Raw genomic sequence first — 20,200 nt, 5'->3', positions numbered from 1 at the left:
CAACAAAAAAAGTGTTGAGAAAAAAAAGAGCAGAAGTAAAATAAAGTGACAGTAGGGAGGCTATATATACAGGGGGGTACCGTTGCAGAGTCAATGTGCGGGGGCACCGGCTAGTTGAGGTAGTTGAGGTAATATGTACATGTGGGTAGAGTTAAAGTGACTATGCATAAATCCTTAACAGAGTAGCAGCAGCGTAAAAAGGATGGGGTGGGGGGGCAGTGCAAATAGTCCGGGTAGCCATGATTAGCTGTTCAGGAGTCTTATGGCTTGGGGGTAGAAGCTGTTGAGAAGTTTTTTGGACCTAGACTTGGCACTCCGGTACCGCTTGCCGTGCGGTAGCAGAGAGAACAGTCTATGACTAGGGTGGCTGGAGTCTTTGACAATTTTGAGGGCCTTCCTCTGACACCGCCTGGTATAGAGGTCCTGGATGGCAGGAAGCTTTGCCCCAGTGATGTACTGGGCCGTACGCACTACCCTCTGTAGTGCCTTGCGGTCGGAGGCCAAGCAGTTGCCATACCAGGCGGTGATGCAACCAGTCAGGATGCTCTCGATGGTGCAGCTGTAGAATTTTTGAGGATCTGAGGACCCATGCCAAATCTTTTTAGTCTCCTGAGGGGGAATAGGCTTTGTCGTGCCCTCTTCACGACTGTCTTGGTGTGTTTGGACCATGATAGTTCGTTGGTGATGTGGACACCAAGGAACTATAATAGATAATCCTGTGTGTGTGTGTGTGTGTGTGTGTTAGTAATAGGGGTGGTATAGTGAAGTGTTACTTTGTCTCAGCTTCAAACCAAACAAATGAAACTGTCCTTTAGAATGGTGGGCCTCATGATTCACAGATATAAACCAGTGGGTGACGGCGTCATCCCCCCATTACTAATATGATAATAATTATAGTATATGTTCATAATATGGTCATTTAGCAGACACTTTTACCCATCCAGAGTGACATATGAAGGGCTCCAACCTACAGCCATGGTGACCTATTTAATCCATGACTACTGAAGTGGGGTATGGATGGAGTGCCAGAACTCCCTGCCTCAGCTCTCCCCAATGGGGTTTATTTGAGTGATGACGTCGGATGGGTTTAGCTCAAAGGTTAAGTAGAACGGACATAACTCTAAAATACACGGGGTTGTTCTCACCGTCTTTCTTTTGTTCTCTTTCTCAGGATTTGTTAACTCCTAAAAGGATGTACTTCTCGCCAATGCAGGAGATGTCTGTCCAGCAGTCAGCTCAGCTCACCCACAGAACATTCTCCTCTCACTTAAAGGGGAATGGAAACACTTTAGGAAGTAAATCTAAGCAAAGAGATGTATTCAATCAACTAATACTAAACATGTGCATTTAACATCTCTATATTTAGTATTTTGATCGTCGAGCTAAGGTTTATTTGAGCTACGGTCAGCGCCATTTTAAATTGCCATAATAACGACTGACGCCACAGCGTCACTGGCAGGAATCAGCAAATTGTATGTGGTATTGAGATTTCACGTGGAGTGAATCGAAGAGAGTGGGGTTAGGTGCGGACAACAACAAGTAGTAATTCAAATATGAACTGTATAGAGCCAGGCTGTATGAATTGGCTCCATAAAAAACCCCTTGGTAAACTACATCGGCTGCCCAAGGACCCACAACTTTTGAAGAAGTGGCTCCATGTCCTGAAGAGGAAGGACGTGCCAGCTCGAGCTAGCAGGATCTGCAGACGGCACTTCGCGGAGGCAGACTTCGCGATGAAGGGCACTTTTGATGCGGGAACCGGGAGTTTCCGAATGGAAAGGAGTCGTATGCCTACGTTGAAGCCCTCTGCTTGCGCCTCCATGCCTACGTTGAATCCCTCTGCTTGCGCCTCCATTTGACATTTCGAGGGTTATGGTGTAGGGGTTACCGACCGACCATCATCGCCACATTGTCGTCAAGGAAAAGCGACTGAACGGAGGAGGCGACGCGAGTCAATACAATGGAGCCAGAGGTAACGTTAACCGGTCATGACTTGTTGACTAGGCTAGCGTTAGACACTGGACAACTTTGTTGCAACTCTAGTTGAAGGTAACTAGCTAATTGCGTCTGAAGTGTTTTGTGTAACACACCCCAACAAATAATGTTAGCAAGCAAGTCAACTGCAGCTAAAATTGCAACACAGTTTCTGCATGTACCTCAGTTATTAGGTAGTCACTGTAGGTAGCTTGCACCTCAGATTGTCAAGTACAGTAATACATTTTATAGACAGACTTGTTTTTGTAATGTTTTGTTAGCGCCACCTCATTTAGTTAGACTGAAGTTGACATAGCTAATGTTTGCTGAAAATGAAATGTCCCTGTATTTGCTGTGCGTGTGCGTGAGATCAGTGTTGACCATAACTCGCTGTATTTATGAACCTGAGAGCTCAGAATCACAATCATCACAGTGCGAGCCAAGATATACTATTGGGGGAGCGGGTTGGTCTTCCGAAAATGGACAAGGAGCAGGCCATTCAACAAGGGAATCGGAGTGGAATTGTTTTTCCACTGATTTGTTTTACCCGTTTCAACGTACCTTGTCCCGGTCCTGCTGTTTTGACTTTCTCTCTCAACCTATGAATGCTCAGCTATGAAAAGCCAACTGACAAATGCTGCTGAGGTGTTGAACTGTTGCACCCTCTATAACCAATGTGGTTATTACTTTGATGTAAAAAGGGCTTTACATTTGATTGATTTTTTTTCCTGTGCTGGATGCTGTGTATTCTCTGTCTGAGTGATGGGACATTTTTATAGTATCTGTAACATATTTAGGTGTGTATTTAATCTGCATCTTGACTTCTTAAAGTGGCAATCAGCAGTAGAAACAACAGTGTATCCCTGCTCCTCTTTCGGTAAAAAGCTGAGGGATGGGGCTGGAGAAATGTAACCACTCTCAAATTCATAGACAGCGATATAAATGCAAGGACTGACCATCCGTGATATCAAAATTGTAATCATGTTTCTATGATGTTTTTACTACCATGTACCCAGTTTGCTTTGGATAAAGGAGTCTGCTAAATTGCGTATATATTTGGAAGTCAACTTTGAGTCACCCCCGAGTGGCGCAGTGGTCTAAGGCACTGCATCGCTGTGCCACTAGAGATCCTGGTTCGAATCCAGGCTCTGTCGTAGCCGGCCGTGACCGGGAGACCCATGGGGCGGCGCACAATTGGCCTAGCGTCGTCCAGGGTAGGGGAGGGATGTAGCTCAGTTGGTAGAGCATGGCGTTTGCAACGCCAGGGTTGTGGGTTCGATTAAAAAAATTAATAATAATAACTCACTAACTTAAGTCGCTCTGGATAAGAGCGTCTGCTAAATGACAAAAAAAAAGATTAAATAAAAAAGATTTAATAATAATAATAAAACATTGAAAAATAATAAATAAAACTAGCTGTGTTACCATAATAAATAAAACTAGTGTAGTTACCATTCATTTCCAATAGATGGCAGCCAAAGCTAGTTGAAGTCACTACTCTAGCAACAGGTACACAGGATTAGTGCACGTTGAAAGTAGTTTCATCTTCACAGCAAGTTTATCTGGTTATGTGTGAACCTGTTGTTATAGTGGACAAGCTAACTAATACTATTTTTACATAAGGCGCAGGCATTAGGTCTATGTCTCGAAAATAATTACAACAGGCAAGATGAGACGCCGTACACCTCGTCCAATTCTCCCTTGTGCCCATAGGGTGAACTGGCGATAAACTGCCAGCCTGTATGCTCAGCAAACAAAATCATACGAAAAGTTAGTCTGATACCTAAACTAAATCATAGCGTATTGATAATGAGCACGCCCCATTATTGGTTAGAATGAGATTTCATGAATCATGATGCTGTCTGCGATTTGAACTCCGGTCGTCTAATCAAAAGGTCAATGTCTTATCGCACCAAACAGCACTGGTGATAAACATCTTTATAGGATACTGATTATATATATTGAGCACCTACCCACTACTTATATTAACCTTCAACAATTTATAATCAAGGAACATTTCACAAATGATTTAACTGGTATATCGGCTGCAGACTGGTCGAGTAACCTCTTCTGCCAGGAAGTCCTTCATAAGGATTAGTGACACGTCCAATAAATACATCGCCATCCAGACAGACTGACAGGAACCTCTGACTGGATGTAATACAGCCACCATCCGCTGGGATTTTGTGCTGTATCGCCACCATCTCTCTACAACACACACACTCATACTCTAGCCCAGGGGTGTCAAACGTCCGGCCCGCGGGCCGTATCAGGCCCGCAAACGGGTTTAATCCGGCCCGCGAGATGATAAAACATTTTTATATATAATAATAAAAAAATTTGGTAAAGTATAAAAATGCGCTGCAATTTTTCAATAAAATAAACTGCTGTTCCAATTGCGTCCACTGGATGGCACAATAGCAATTGTGTTAAGCAAGCAAACTGTTTATACCGGGGCAGAGCAAGTAGGTCAAGCACGTGCAGCCAATGAGCTACTTTGTTTTGCCCGCGATATTTATTACGGCTTCTACTTTTAACATTATGTGCTTTGGCACCCTCATTGCCTCAATATGTCTCTGTCAAAAAAGAGAAAAGTGGACGCAGAGTGTTCCAAGAAAAATTGTCATCCTATTTATTCACGGAATTGAATGGGAAAGCTGTATGTTTGGTGTGTTCAGAGCATGTTGCAGTGCTGAAAGAATATAACCTTTGTCGCCACTATGTGAGTCTTCATGCCGACAAATATGACAACTTTCAAGGACAGCGGAGATGAGAGAAGGTGAATGAACTGTTGGCGGGTCTGAAGAAACAGCAGTCTGTGTTTACTCACAGCCGAGACATCAGTGACGCTGCAGTGAAAGCTAGCTACCTCATTGCTAATGAAATCGCAGTGGCTTCAAAACCATTTAGTGAGGGTGAATTTGTAAAAACATGCATGATGAAGGCAGCGGAGATTGTGTGCCCTGAAAAGCGGCAGGCTTTTGCAAATATCAGCCTGACAAGAAACACAGTTGCAGACAGGATTTCCGATCTTTCAGTGGATTTGGACAGCCAGTTGAAGCAAAAAGTAAAGTCATTTATTGCGTTTTCGGTTGCAATTGATGAAAGCACGGACATTACAGATGTTGCACAACTGGCCATTTTCATCCGCGGAGTTGATGACACATTGACCGTCACCGAGGAGTTCGTGGAGTTGGTGCCGATGACAGATACAACGACAGCAGCTGATATTTTTACCGCACTCGTCGGCGCGCTGGACAGGGTCGGAGTGGACTGGTCCCGCGCTGTCAGCCTGGCTACAGATGGTGCGCCCTCAATGATCGGGAAAAAAGCAGGCGTTGTGACAAAGTTCAGAGAGAAAGTGCAATCTGCAAATGGAGGACGTGATTTTTTGACTTTTCACTGTATTTTGCACCAGGAGGCTTTGTGTTGCAAGTCATTAAAGATGGATAACGTCATGAAGGTGGTCATCCAAACTGTTAATTTCATCCGATCCAGAAGCCTGAATCACCGTCAGTTTGACAGCCTTCTCAGAGAGAAAGACCACATCTATGGCCTGCCATACCACACTGAGGTAAGATGGTTAAGCCGAGGTGCTGTGCTGAGGCGTTTCTTTGATTTACGAGAAGAAATTGAACAGTTCATGGAAGAAAAGGGCAAACCAGTGTTAGAATTTCATTCCGCAGAATGGATGCAGGACCTTGCATTTATGGTGGATGTTACAGAGCACCTGAATAACTTGAACAAACAGCTGCAAGGGCGCAACAAAGTTGTCACGCAGTATTATGACAGCATACGTTCTTTCAAGTTGAAGCTGTCATTGTGGGAGACGCAACTTGCCGGTGGTGATGCAGCTCACTTCCCCTGTCTGAAAAATGTGTGCGCGACCCAACATGTGGCAGACATGAAGCGGTTCAAAGATAAAATAACGGGACTGTTACGGGAGTTTGAGCAACGCTTTCAGATTTATGTTTATATGTTTTTATGTTGATGTGCTATTGTTTTTAATTGATTTTATTTTATTTGTATATTTAACCTATTCTTGACTCTGTGGTTCTTGCACTTGTTTGGGGAACAGGATTTCATAATTTTTATCTACATTTCTGCCTGAGAAATGACACCCTGATATAGTTCTGTGATCTGTGAAACAGTTCTGTTAATCACTGAGGCATTGTGTGTTTGTGTGTTCTTTTTCTTTAGAATTTTCAAATAAACTTGACGTGTTTTATGATTAATAGTGATGTTGTGCTTGTACTATTTTGGACACACTGTCCTCAGGCTCCAGCTTTATGTTGTATGTTGATCGTATTAAAACAAAGAAAACAATCTGAAGTTGTTGTTTTTAAGTTATATATACCATGATTTTTCCGGTCCGGCTCACTTGGGAATAGATTTTCCTCCATGTGGCCCCTGAGCTAAAATGAGTTTGACACCCCTGACCTAAGTGAACCATCTTCATTTATCCACCATCTTAGATTTTTCTCTCTCTCTAGTTACCATATCCTGGGGAATGCAGGCCTATCATTGCAGCAGGACTTCTACACCATCGAGGGATTGGCTGAACAGATCATTGGTTCCGCCTTAATCTCCCTCGACAACGTGCCTGACCACAGACTCCACCCCATGCTCCATATCCTTCTGTCCAATCGACCCATCAGAGCTACCAATCACATAGAAGCTCTTGACTAATTCAATCAATCTTAATTTTCTTCAACCAAAAAAGGAATCTAATGTCATTTCTAGTGAAACAAGTATCCCTCTTGCAGGTTTTTTGGGTGATCAAATACAACCACATTTTCCACCTATTGAACATAGAGAATGGAGTAAAATACATGTAATCAAGCACACACTGGGGCGTAGTCATGGCCATGAAAAACATATTACCCATCTGGTAAAGCCACTGATATTACATATCTATTCAATCAATCTGTGCTCCTTAATGTGTGTGTGTGTACGGGTGTTCCTGAAGCAGTTGGTGCTGTCGTGTCCTCCGGAGTACTACGACAGTCTGCTCTGCCCCCTGCTGGGCCCTCTGTTTGCCTACATGCTTCAGGTCAGAGCTCACACACTTATCTCCTTGCTCCTGTGAAGCAATATACCAAAAAGGAGAGCTTCTTTGCGTATAAAAAAAAAACATTAAGTAAAGTACTTGCATAACGAAAAAGCTTAACTGTGGAACAACTTCCAAATAAATATACCAAACTCGGAGGCTGATCAAAAACTCGGAGCGTGCTTATTTTGGATGATCAGTCTTTTTGATCAACATAGTTACTAGTAATCAGTTACCATAGAGATGATAAGAAATAACAGGACGGATCATATGACATTGTCTCTCTTTGTGTTTATTTGTACAGAGACTCAACATCAGGTGGCAGATCATCAACCAGAGGAGTACTGTCAGGTAAGATGCGTCCGTCCGTGCATTAGAGCCCTGCACGGTCATGAATTTTAAGTCTGAGTCCCACCCATTCCCGTGATGTTCAGACCCTACCCTACTGATTGCTTCTGCCCAAAATCAGAAATAACTTCCTTCGTTAGTATCCATTAGCTGCTGGTCTCTGCCTGTCCTTCTCCCTGCGCTGCATGCGTTCTGTATGCTAGTCTGCCTGTGTGAGTATCCATAGCAATGGCTCCGCCTTGGGCTGCTCGATGACGAGATGCGAGAGAGCAGTTAGCTGTTAACTAGCTACTTTTCACCACTCTAAACTCCAGAACATTATTCATTTCTGTGAAATAATCTCTCCCGTCGACTCGGACAATGTTTTGGTCTTATATTTGATGAGGTTGAAGCACTTCTAACACCATGTTATGATCTTAGTAAGATATGACCTGAGTCCTAGGACTATACCTCAGGGCTACCTGGCCTGATGACTCCTGGCTGTCCCCGTCCCCAGTCCACAGGATCGTGCTGCTGCTCCAGTTTCTGATGTTCTGCCTGCGGCTATGGAACCCTGACCTGTTCACCAGACGTGCTACCTTATCCCGGACCTGCTGTTTCGATCCTCTCTGCCTCTCTCTATTGCACCTGCTGTCTTGACCTCGGCTATGAAAAGCCAACTGACATTTACTCCTGAGGTGCTGACCTGTTGCACCCTCTATAACCACTGTGATTATTATTTGACCTTGCTGGCATCTATGAACGTTTGAACATCTTGAAGAACGATCTGGCCTTAATAATATGCCATTTAGCAGACGCTTTTATCCAAAGCGACTTACAGTCATGTGCGCATACATTTTTACGTATGGGTGGTCCCGGGGATCGAACCCACAACCCTGGCGTTACAAGCGCAATGCTCTACCAATTGAGCTACAGAGGACCACCTTAATGGCCATGTACTCTTATAATCTCCACCGGGCACAGCCAGAAGAGGACTTGCCACCCCTCAGAGCCTGATTCCTCTCTAGGTTTCTTCCAAGGTTCCTGCCTTTCTAGGAAGTTTTTCCTAGCCACTGTGCTTCTACATCTGCATTGCTTGCTGTTTGGGGTTTTAGGCTGGGTTTCTGTATCACAGTTTGTGACATCTGCTGATGTAAAAAGGGCTTTATAAATACATTTGATTGATTGATGACTGTAGACTACTGCGCAGCAGAGCACGAGCAAATGGCTCAGCTTCAAAATGTTACTGATGCCCGAGCCCTACCCGTACCCTAATAATTGATGATAAAACTGGCCCTACCCTGTCCTAACCTGATGGATAGTGTCGGGGTGGGTCGGGTAGCAGAGCTCAAGCGTGCACCCCTATGAATGCATTTGAGGGTAAGCACCTCCGCCACACTGACCCTCAACACGGAGGCCCCTCAGGGGTGCATGCTTAGTCCCCTCCTGTACTCCGTTCACTCCGTGGCCGCCCATGACACCAACACCATCAAGTTTGCACACGACACGACGGTGGTAGGCCTGATCACCGACGACAATGAGACAGCCTATAGGGAGGAGGTCAGAGACCTGGCAGTGTGGTGCCAGGACAACAGCCTCAACGTCAGCAAGACGAAGGAGCTGATCGTGGACTACAACAAACGGAAGGCCGAGCACACCCCCATCCACATCGACGGGGCTGTTGTGGAGCAGGTCGAGAGCTTCAAGTTCCTCGGTGTCCACATCACTAAGGAACTGTCATGGTCCACACATCAACACAGTCCCGAAGAGGGCACGACAACGCCCCTTCCCCCTCAGGAGGCTGAAAAGATGCATCATGGGCCCTCAAAAAGTTCTACAGCTGCACCATTGAGAGCATCTTGACTTACTGCATCACCGCTTGGTATGGCAACTGCTTGTCATCCGACTGCAAGGCGCTACAGAGGGTAATGCATACGGCCCAGTACATCACTGGGGCTGAGCTCCCTGCCATCCAGGACCTTTGTACCAGGCGGATTCAGAGGAAGGCCCTAAACATTTTCAAAGACAACAGCCACCCAAGTCATAGGATGTTCTCTCTGCTACCGCACGGAAAGCAGGACCGATGCATCAAGTCTGGAACAAACAGGACCCTGAACAGCTTCTACCCCCAAGCTATAAGACTGCTAAAGAGTTAACAAATTGCTACCTGGAATATCTGCATTGAACTATTTTGCCTCATCACATACACTGCAGTTACTGTTTATTATCTATCCCGTTGCCTAGTCACTTTATCCCTACCTATATGTACATATCTACCCCATACCCCTGCACATAGACTCTGTACTGGTACCCCATGTATATAGCCAAGTTATCGTTACTCATTGTGTATTTATACCTTGGAATTATTTTTCTATTTATTCCTTGTGTTATTATTTTTCTGCTATTTCTCTATTTTTTTTCTCTGCATTGTTGGGAAGGGACCGTAAGTAAGCATTTCACTTCGTAAGCAACACCTGTTGTTTACCAAGCATGTGACAAATAAAATGAGATTTGATGTGGTCAGTTTGAATGTATAGGTTTTCTTTCTTTCTTTGCTGGTGGTATGTTGACAATCTCCCTCCCTCTCCCTCTGTGTGTGTGTAGTATGGAGGAGGACGAGGACGAGGTGTGTGAGGAGAAACAAGTGACCCAGGAGATGCTGGAGGAACAGCTGGTTCGTCTGGTCACCAGAGAGGTTCTGGACCTGCTCAGTAAGTCCAGACTTTGGGAGAAAGGACATCTTATTGGAATGTAGGGAGCAACTAAGTAGCACTTTATATATAGTTTCTACATTGAGCGTGTTTTTTTGTCCAGGAGAAAGAATCTGGTTCCTTGAAACTGGTCCTATGAATTTAGTTCTGATGCACATCCAGATTTGATAGGTTTGGGGTATGTGGAGTAGATTAGGTTTGGTGTATATGGAGTAGATTAGGTTTGGTGTATGTGGGGTGGATTAGGTTTGTTGTATGTTCGGTGGATTAGGTTTGGGGTATGTTCGGTGGATTAGGTTTGGGGTACGTGGGGTGGATTAAGTTTGGGGTATGTGGGGTCGATTTCAGTGTGGCCATATTTCCTAACATTTATCCTTTTCCCTCAGCTCATGCCTGCATACTGAAAAAAGTGCCTGAGCCAGCAGGGAATAAGGAGGATGTGGATGGTAAGTGTTCCCTGATCCCTACTTGTTCCCTGATCCCTACTTGTTCCCTGATCCCTTCTTGTTCCCTTGTTTTCAAGGGAAGAAAAGCGTCATTCAGGGTCCACCCCCTTCTCATTCTTCCTTTTATGTCCTATTGTGTGTAGATGAGGAGATGATGTCCACTGAGTCCCAGGCAGTCACAGCCAATCCAGCCCAGCCAACAGGAGAAATGACTGAGCTGGGGAAGTGTCTCCTCAAACACGAGGTCAGCACCACACACACACACACACACACACACACACCAGAGCATTTGCAGCAGGGGTGTTTAACTCACTCCATGGAGGACCTAGTGTCTGCTGGTTTTCACTCCTCCCTTGTACCTGATGGATGACTAAAAGTCACTAATTAGTAAGGAACTCCCTTCACCTGGTTGTCTAGGTCTTAATTGAAAGGAAAAACCTAAATGAAAAACCCGCAGACACTAGGTCCTCTGTGGAATGAGTTTGACACTCCTGATCTACAGCATCGACCCATGTGACAGGTCTCTTTCTCCCTCTGCAGGACATCTATATGACCTTGTTGACTATCTCGTTCACCTCTCTGTCCTGGAAGGACACCAGTAACTGTCACCGCACCGCCTCCATGGTCTGCTGGACCCTGCTACGACAGGTAAGCTGTTACCCTGCTACGACAAGACAGGTAGGCTGTTACCCTGCTACGACAGGACAGGTAGGCTGTTACCCTGCTACGACAGGACAGGTAGGCTGTTACCCTGCTACGACAGGAAAGGTAGGCTGTTACCCTGCTACGACAGGACAGGTAGGCTGTTACCCTGCTACGACAGGACAGGTAGGCTGTAACCCTGCTACGACAGGACAGGTAGGCTGTTACCCTGCTACGACAGGACAGGTAGGCTGTTACCCTGCTTCGACAGGACAGGTAGGCTGTAACCCTGCTTCGACAGGACAGGTAGGCTGTAACCCTGCTTCGACAGGACAGGTAGGCTGGAACCCTGCTACGACAGGTAGGCTGTAACCCTGCTACGACAGGACAGGTAGGCTGTTACCCTGCTACGACAGGACAGGACTGACACATACAAGGCAGACGGACAGCAACTTTCCATTTTAAGCACTCCCAACCCATTTCTGTTTCTCGCTCTGTCTGTCTAATCTCTGTGTGTCTGTCTGACTTTGGCTCCTACTTTTGTGCTCTCTTCACTGTCTCTCTCCCTCCCTCTCTCTTCACTGTCTGTCTCTCTCTCTCCCTCCACTGTCTGCCTCTCTCCCTCCCTCTCTCTCTTCACTGTCTGCCTCTCTCCCTCCCTCTCTCTCTTCACTGTCTGCCTCTCTCCCTCCCTCTCTCTCTTCACTGTCTGCCTCTCTCCCTCCCTCTCTCTCTTCACTGTCTGCCTCTCTCCCTCCCTCTCTCTCTTCACTGTCTGCCTCTCTCCCTCCCTCTCTCTCTTCACTGTCTGCCTCTCTCCCTCCCTCTCTCTCTTCACTGTCTGCCTCTCTCCCTCCCTCTCTCTCTTCACTGTCTGCCTCTCTCCCTCCCTCTCTCTCTTCACTGTCTGCCTCTCTCCCTCCCTCTCTCTCTTCACTGTCTGCCTCTCTCCTTCCCTCTCTCTCTTCACTGTCTGCCTCTCTCCCTCCCTCTCTCTCTTCACTGTCTGCCTCTCTCCCTCCCTCTCTCTCTTCACTGTCTGCCTCTCTCCCTCCCTCTCTCTCTTCACTGTCTGCCTCTCTCCCTCCCTCTCTCTCTTCACTGTCTGCCTCTCTCCCTCCCTCTCTCTCTTCACTGTCTGCCTCTCTCCCTCCCTCTCTCTCTTCACTGTCTGCCTCTCTCCCTCCCTCTCTCTCTTCACTGTCTGCCTCTCTCCCTCCCTCTCTCTCTTCACTGTCTGTCTCTCTCCCTCCATCTCTCTCTTCACTGTCTGCCTCTCTCCCTCCCTCTTTACCGTCCCTCTCCTCTCCCTCCCTCTTGTCACCGTCTGACCCTGTCTCCCTTCCTCTCTCTCTGACAATGTTCTTCTCTTCAGGTTGTAGGGGGGAACCTTTTGCCAGAGGCGGTCACATGGTTCTATGCCAGTGTTCTGAAGGGTCTGCAGATGCACGGGCAGCACGAGGTCTGTAACTCGGCCCTCACACAACTGGCCCTGGTTATATACGAGAACCTGGTGAGTTACACGCTCACTCTCACACATGCATTCTCCCTTCCTCCCTCCCTCCCTCTCTTTTTTCTTCCTCCTAACTCTTCCTTTCCTCCCTCTCTGGGTCAGCGGCCGCGGTACCTGGAGCTAAGGAGTGTGATGACTCAGATCCCCAGCATTAATCTGGAGGCTCTGGACCAGTACGACCAGCGGCTGCTGGAGCCCAGCTCCGCCCAGAAGGTGGGAGAGAAGAAGAGGAAGGACCAGTTCAAGAAGCTCATCTCTGGCACCGTGGGGGTAATACCACCTCCCGCCACTAGATGGGGGTGTTCTACTACTATGTTTTTCTGTTAAAAAGACCTGCATAGAAGACCTAGAATAATTTAAAAAGGAAATAATGTCTGAAATGTGTCGATTGTGACTGCTGAAATGGTTATACTTTATTGGCGAGTTCTGGCAGTATTTTTCATATAAGTTGAATTAAATAGGGCCTGCACACTCAAATTATTATATGACAACCATTAAATCCAAAACAGATTGTAAACTGTTTTTGATCTCTCCTCTCCACAGAAAGCTCTTGGCCAGCAGTTTAAAAAGGAGGTACATATCCGAAATCTTCCGTCTCTCTTTAAGAAGCCCAAGCCAGAGAAAAGAGACATTGTGGAGCCCAGTGAGAGTGGAGCACTAGCAGCTCTCTTCTCCCCAACACGGGACAACATCTAGGAGAACATGGCAGCACAGAGAGGCTCTCAGACTGGACTAACACACTCACATACACACACTACAATCAGCTGTTACAGGACTTTGACTGGACTAACACACACACACACTTTTTCCCCTCCAGTGTAATTTTGCTCCTGAAGGATATGCTCACCAAGGGTATGACGTCTCTATCCTATTGATCAACAGTAGGATGAATGGACTCTACAAACTGTGGACAAAGGGAATCAGAATATTCTGTCATTGACTGAACCCTGCTAACTGGTCATAAATATTTCTCCAAATAATGTGAGGGTCTGTTTGCCTTGATCAGAAATATGGAACAATATGTCTGAAGACGATGATGGTGATGAAGATGAGGGTTATTGTCCTTCAAGAGGACATGGCTGTTGCCATAAACCCTGCAGGTTGTAAATGGTAACAACACACTGCATTTATACAGCTCATATCCTCACTAGCACAACACATTTAGTTTATATTGTGTTTTGGTGTCTCCGCTAACATGGACCATCCACATAGGCGCTAAGCATAGAGATAGATCGAGGCTCTGATTGTTTATCTATACCATTATAGCGTCTGACAGCATGGGCAGCGCCATGGAGGCTACAACCCATAGGAATCCCTACCCAGTTGACTACTTGACTATTTTAAAATGGTGGATGATTGCAATGCCCATGCTGAAGTGGGTTATAGCCATGATGAGTGCTCTATCTATGGTGCTAAACGACAGCAGCCATTTTGTGCCAGAAGAACCCGAATGAGATCCAGTGAGCACGTCTGAGGTGGGAGAATTCAGAGTAGTCTGCTGTATAAGGAGAGCTATCATCAATCCAAGCCAAGGTTTTGTACAGGATCATTACTCTATCGATGGATGAGGTTGTCAAGTAGAACCGTCATTGGTGTGACATTTTGTTTTGCACTGGTGGTTCTCCCAGATATGAACGAATGAGAAACCAGCACTACATTCCTCGTATGTTAAAGGGATAGTTGGCTGCAACAAGTTTTGTCAGGCGTTATTGTTTGTAAAAACTGACTGACTAGTGGAGAGCTCATATTTTATGCCATCTGTTTTGTAGGTAACATTGTATACATTTGGAAAAGATCTACAGGATAGGGAAAGGGGATACCTAGTCAGTTGCACATCTGAATGCATTCAACTGAAATGTGTCTTCCACATTTAACCCAACCCATCTGAATCAGGCCTCAATCCCAAATGAATGGAATAGAAGCTATCCACCAAGTACTGTAACTCAAGTTGATATGGTGCCTGTCTTTCCCATTCATTTGGTATTGAGGCATACAGAATGATTTACACTAAAGATGTCATAATGGACTCCTATAATATGGACTCTGTTACATCAATGATCAGTTGTGATTTTTTTGTGAACTACCCCTATAAATCTCCTCACCCTGTCAATGATTGTTTTGTTCACACGTGGCCCTTTTTTCCTACTCAACACTAAGGAAAAAATGATCTGTACTTGTTCAGGGGACAAAGTATTTAAAACTGTAGTGCTGTTTAGACTTTTCTGTTTTTAAATAAAAGTGGACTTGAAAGTCATTTTAAATGGTTGATGTTACCATTTGCTATGTTGTGCCATGGTCTACAAATATAAAGATGGTTGTTGGAATTTTGTAGTGGGTAAAACTGCTATGCAGGTCAATAATAATGCTTTAGAGAGAATAAAACATACAGGGAATAAGTGCACATTGTGGAAATCCACTGTCATTGGCCCTGTTTGAATACATTTCCGCATGTATTCACAAGGGTGGGGTCCATGTTAAGTATTCAAACAGGACCAGAGACTATTGAACTCTGACCCAGGTTCACAGTAAACTCCACCCCCGAGTCACCTGATGACTAAAGTGCATCTCAGTGCTGTAACTTTAATAACTCTCCAGGACTCATGTCTGTCTGACACAACGGAACACTGGGATTTTATTTAGATTGTTCTGAAATATCAGGGTGTTAAACCAACCAATATAAGGTAATATCATCAAAACTGTGACCTTTACGTGCAATTAGACTTTTTTTTAAAACAAGTGCCTCTATAAGACTAACTTTCAGATATCATTCCATGACAGGAAGTGACACAGTCACGTCTAGATGGGATATAGCTTTTGTCCAATTTACATCAAAAGTAGATGTTTTTGCATTTTAGCTAATCCTAACCCTTTTCCTAACCTTAACCTAATTAACCTAACCTGCTACGTTAATTTTCCTAACCTGCTGCATAAGTTATCCTAAACCTGCTATGAAAAGTCAATTTTTACAAAAGCTGTATCCCTTCTAGACAAAAAAACAAGTGACACCGTGTGAGAAAATGGCTTCTAGTTCGTCTCTCCCAGAGGAGGATTTCTCCTGTACGGTGTGCCTAGACATCTTCAACGATCCTGTCATGTTGTCATGCAGCCACAGCTTCTGCCAAGCCTGTCTAAAGGAATGCTGGAAAGACAAGGAATCTCGGGAATGTCCAGTTTGCAGGAGAAGATCGTCTAAGGATCATCCCCATTCAAACCTCTCTCTAAAGAACCTGTGTGAGGCCTTACAGGAAAGGAGACAGACAGATCCGAAAAGTCCAACCACAGGGTCCAAGGTGCTCTGCAGTCTGCACAGTGAGAAATTCAGGTTGTTCTGTCAGGAGGATAAAGAGCCCATCTGTTTGGTGTGTCAGGTCTCAAAGAAACATAAAGCTCATGACTGCATCCCTGTAGATGAGGCTGTACAGGATCACAAGGTAGGAGAAAGGTTTTGATAGAAAATAGGTGATAGATCAATACTAAAAAACTATTGAACGTGAAGTTATCAATGTTTTCTTTATGAGTCTGCCTCATTTAGATAATAGATTGATTTTCTACACATTGTGTTGACTGAATGATTGTGAATTTCATTTTCTGATACATTTTAAGTACACTGCTCAAAAAAATTAAGGGAACACTAAAATAACACATCCTAGATCTGAATGAATGAAATAATCTTATTAAATACTTTTTTCTTTACATAGTTGAATGTGCTGACAACAAAATCACACAAAAATTATCAATGGAAATCAAATGTATCAACCCATGGAGGTCTGGATTTGGAGTCACCCTCTAAATTAAAGTGGAAAACCACACTACAGGCTGATCCAACTTTGATGTAATGTCCTTAAAACAAGTCCAAATTAGGCTCAGTAGTGTGTGTGGCCTCCACGTGCCTGTATGACCTCCCTACAACGCCTGGGCATGCTCCTGATGAGGTGGCGGATGGTCTCCTGAGGGATCTCCTCCCAGACCTGGACTAAAGCATCCGCCAACTCCTGGACAGTCTGTGGTGCAACGTGGCGTTGGTGGATGGAGCGAGACATGATGTCCCAGATGTGCTCAATTGGATTCAGGTCTGGGGGATGGGCGGGCCAGTCCATAGCATCAATGCCTTCCTCTTGCAGGAACTGCTGACACACTCCAGCCACATGAGGTCTAGCATTGTCTTGCATTAGGAGGAACCCAGGTCCAACCGCACCAGCATATGGTCTCACAAGGGGTCTGAGGATCTCATCTCGGTACCTAATGGCAGTCAGGCTACCTCTGGCGAGCACATGGAGGGCAGTGCGGCCCCCCAAAAAATGCCACCCCACACCATGACTGACCCACCGCCAAACCGGTCATGCTGGAGGATGTTGGAGGCAGCCGAACGTTCTCCACGGCGTCTGCAGACTCTGTCACGTCTGTCACGTGCTCAGTGTGAACCTGCTTTAATCTGTGAAGAGCACAGGGCGCCAGTGGCGAATTTGCCAATCTTGGTGGTCTCTGGCAAATGCCAAACGTCCTGCATGGTGTTGGGCTGTAAACACAACCCCCACCTGTGGACATCGGGCCCTCATACCACCCTCATGGAGTCTGTTTCTGACCGTTTGAGCAGACACATGCACATTTGTGGCCTGCTGGAGGTCATTTTGCAGGGCTCTGGCAGTGCTCCTCCTGCTCCTCCTTATACAAAGGCGGAGGTAGCAGTCCTGCTGCTGGGTTGTTGCCCTCCTACGGCCTCCTCCACGTCTCCTGATGTACTGGCCTGTCTCCTGGTAGCGCCTCCATGCTCTGGACACTACGCTGACAGCAGCAAACCTTCTTGCCACAGCTCGCATTGATGTGCCATCCTGGATGAGCTGCACTACCTGAGCCACTTGTGTGGGTTGTAAACTCCATCTCATTCTACCACTAGAGTGAAAGCACCGCCAACATTCAAAAGTGACCAAAACATCAGCCAGGAAGCATAGGAACTGAGAAGTGGTCTGTAAAACCAGTCCTTTATTGGGGGTGTCTTGCTAATTGCCTATAATTTCCAGCTGTTGTCTATTCCATTTGCACAACAGCATGTGACATGTATTGTCAATCAGTGTTGCTTCCTAAGTGGACAGTTTGATTTCACAGAAGTGTGATTGACTTGGAGTTACATTGTGTTGTTTAAGTGTTCCCTTTATTTTTTTGAGCAGTGTAGTTTTAGAGATCCTGAGTGAAAAATAGGTATCTCTGTCATTTAATCTTAAAACAAGTATAAAAAGTATCTGCAGTGATAGAGATGTGTTGTACAGACAAACTCTCTCCTATAAAGTGTGTCCAGAGGTTGTCTCCTCAGTGAGGTTCTGTCTCATTCCAGGAGGAACTCCAGACTGACCTGAAGCCCTTACAGGAGAAGCTGAAGGTCTTTAATGAAGTTAAACAAACCTGTGATCAAACAGCAGGGCACATTAAGGTTAGTATAAACCATGCTAAGTTGCAATAGTACAGCATATATTGTTTCAATTGTATCATACATGTAGGATTTAATTCTGATAATAATTATAAAACGAGATATTCTTCTCACTGTCTCCAGAGCCAGGCCCAGCACACGGAGAAGCGGATTAAGAAGGAGTTTGAGAAACTTCACCAGTTTCTACGAGAGGAAGAGGAGGCCAGGATAGCTGCTCTGAAAGAGGAAGAGAAACAGAAGAGTCAGAAGATGCAGGAGAAGATTGAGCAGATGAACAGAGAGATTTCATCACTTTCAGACACAATCAGAGCCATAGAGGAGGATCTGAAAGATGAAGACATCTCATTCCTGCAGGTAAGGACTGCTCTCTCTCAAACATAGATTATAAATTAACTCAAAGATTGACAGATTAATCAATGATATTGATGACTATATACTCTACTTTCCAGAACTTCAAGACCATGAAGGAAAGGTAAGTGATCTGCTTCTCGTCTCTCGCTTCTCTGTGGTTGTGAACCCAACCCCACAGAAGTGCTGACTCCTGAATGTTATTCCAGAGCCCAGTGTACAATGCCGGATCCACAACTGGTGTCAGGGGCGCTGATAGACGTGGCCAAACACCTGGGGAACCTGACGTTCAGAGTCTGGGAGAAGATGCATGGGATCGTCAAACACAGTGAGTACTGGATAGGAGAGGACATGATTGATAATAATGTAATATAGATTTTAATTAAGTATGCTATTTTAAGTAGTATTCTTAGTGTATATGAAAAAAGAATACATGGTATAATGTGTGGAATATCTCTGCCTTTGTTCTGAAGCTCCTGTGATTCTGGACCCCAACACTGCATCCCCCTGTCTCTCTCTGTCTGATGATCTGACCAGTGTGAGTAAGACTGGCCCAAAGCAGCAGCTCCCTGACAACCCAGAGAGATTCACAATGTACGCATCTATTCTGGGCTCTAAGGGGTTCAGCTCAGGTAAACACTGCTGGGAGGTGGAGGTGGGGGACCATCCTTTCTGGGTTATGGGCGTGGCTAAAGAGTCAGTTGACAAGAAAGGGGAGCAGAATGCATCACCAGAGTATGGAATCTGGGTTATAGTGAAAAGGAGTGGTGAGTATAGTAATGTAATGGGAGAGACCCTCCTCCTGAAGAGGATACCCCAGAGGATCAGAGTGCTGCTGGACTACGACCAGGGGGAGGTGTCCTTCTACGACTCCAAAGACATGACACTCATCTACACTCATAAAGACACATTCACTGAGATGCTCTACCCATACTTCTCTATTGGATCATCTGGTGATGCCAAAAGCACTGGTGTACAGATCTGCCAATCAGAGGTGTCTCTGACAGTGAAGTCATCCCAATGAGGTTGTGTGTGTGTGTGTCTGTGTCTCTCTCTCTCTCTCTGTGTGTGTGTGTGAGACCGAGAGAGAGAAACATGAGTCAACTATACTCATACTTTTTATTCTAAATGTGCCTCATCAGCAACTTGCAGCCTTTTTCCACAAATTCTCTGTCAGTGATAAAGTAATATGGACAGGGCCATAACTACATATGAGGACACCTAGGAGTCTTTGACAATTTTGAGGGCCTTCCTCTGACACCGCCTGGTATAGAGGTCCTGGATGGCAGGAAGCTTTGCCCCAGTGATGTACTGGGCCGTACGCACTACCCTCTGTAGTGCCTTGCGGTCGGAGGCCAAGCAGTTGCCATACCAGGCGGTGATGCAACCAGTCAGGATGCTCTCGATGGTGCAGCTGTAGAATTTTTGAGGATCTGAGGACCCATGCCAAATCTTTTTAGTCTCCTGAGGGGGAATAGGCTTTTTCGTGCCCTCTTCACGACTGTCTTGGTGTGTTTGGATCATGATAGTTCGTTGGTGATGTGGACACCAAGGAACTATAATAGATAATCCTGTGTGTGTGTGTGTGTGTGTGTGTTAGTAATAGGGGTGGTATAGTGAAGTGTTACTTTGTCTCAGCTTCAAACCAAACAAATGTAACTGTCCTTTAGAATGGTGGGCCTCATGATTCATAATTAAAAACCAGTGGGTGACGGCGTCGTCCCCCCATTACTAATATGATAATAATTATAGTATATGTTCATAATA

General features: G+C 45.4%; 2 protein-coding genes across 2 annotated transcripts; both read left to right on the top strand.

The window, feature by feature from the left end:
- Positions 1-6,880: 6,880 nt before the first annotated feature.
- LOC311100705 (exportin-5-like) lies at positions 6,881-14,927 on the top strand. The gene is made up of 9 exons (XM_084141662.1): positions 6,881-7,027; positions 7,329-7,375; positions 9,956-10,062; positions 10,449-10,508; positions 10,652-10,752; positions 11,049-11,156; positions 12,526-12,663; positions 12,766-12,933; positions 13,207-14,927. The coding sequence occupies exons 1-9, from the start codon at positions 6,914-6,916 to the stop codon at positions 13,357-13,359; spliced, it is 996 nt and encodes a 331-aa protein (XP_083997788.1). The 5' UTR covers positions 6,881-6,913; the 3' UTR covers positions 13,360-14,927.
- A 309-nt stretch (positions 14,928-15,236) lies between these two features.
- Positions 15,237-19,628, top strand: LOC311100986 (E3 ubiquitin-protein ligase TRIM35-like). Its single transcript, XM_084141989.1, has 7 exons — positions 15,237-15,344; positions 15,651-16,094; positions 17,993-18,088; positions 18,209-18,439; positions 18,535-18,557; positions 18,643-18,761; positions 18,907-19,628. The coding sequence occupies exons 2-7, from the start codon at positions 15,681-15,683 to the stop codon at positions 19,455-19,457; spliced, it is 1,434 nt and encodes a 477-aa protein (XP_083998115.1). The 5' UTR covers positions 15,237-15,344; positions 15,651-15,680; the 3' UTR covers positions 19,458-19,628.
- The last annotated feature ends 572 nt before the right edge of the window (positions 19,629-20,200 follow it).

This window comes from Coregonus lavaretus (genome assembly GCF_964263955.1).
Source record: "Coregonus lavaretus genome assembly, chromosome: 25".
Taxonomy (NCBI): Eukaryota; Metazoa; Chordata; class Actinopteri; order Salmoniformes; family Salmonidae; genus Coregonus; species Coregonus lavaretus.
This window is presented reverse-complemented; position numbering and strand designations above follow the sequence as displayed.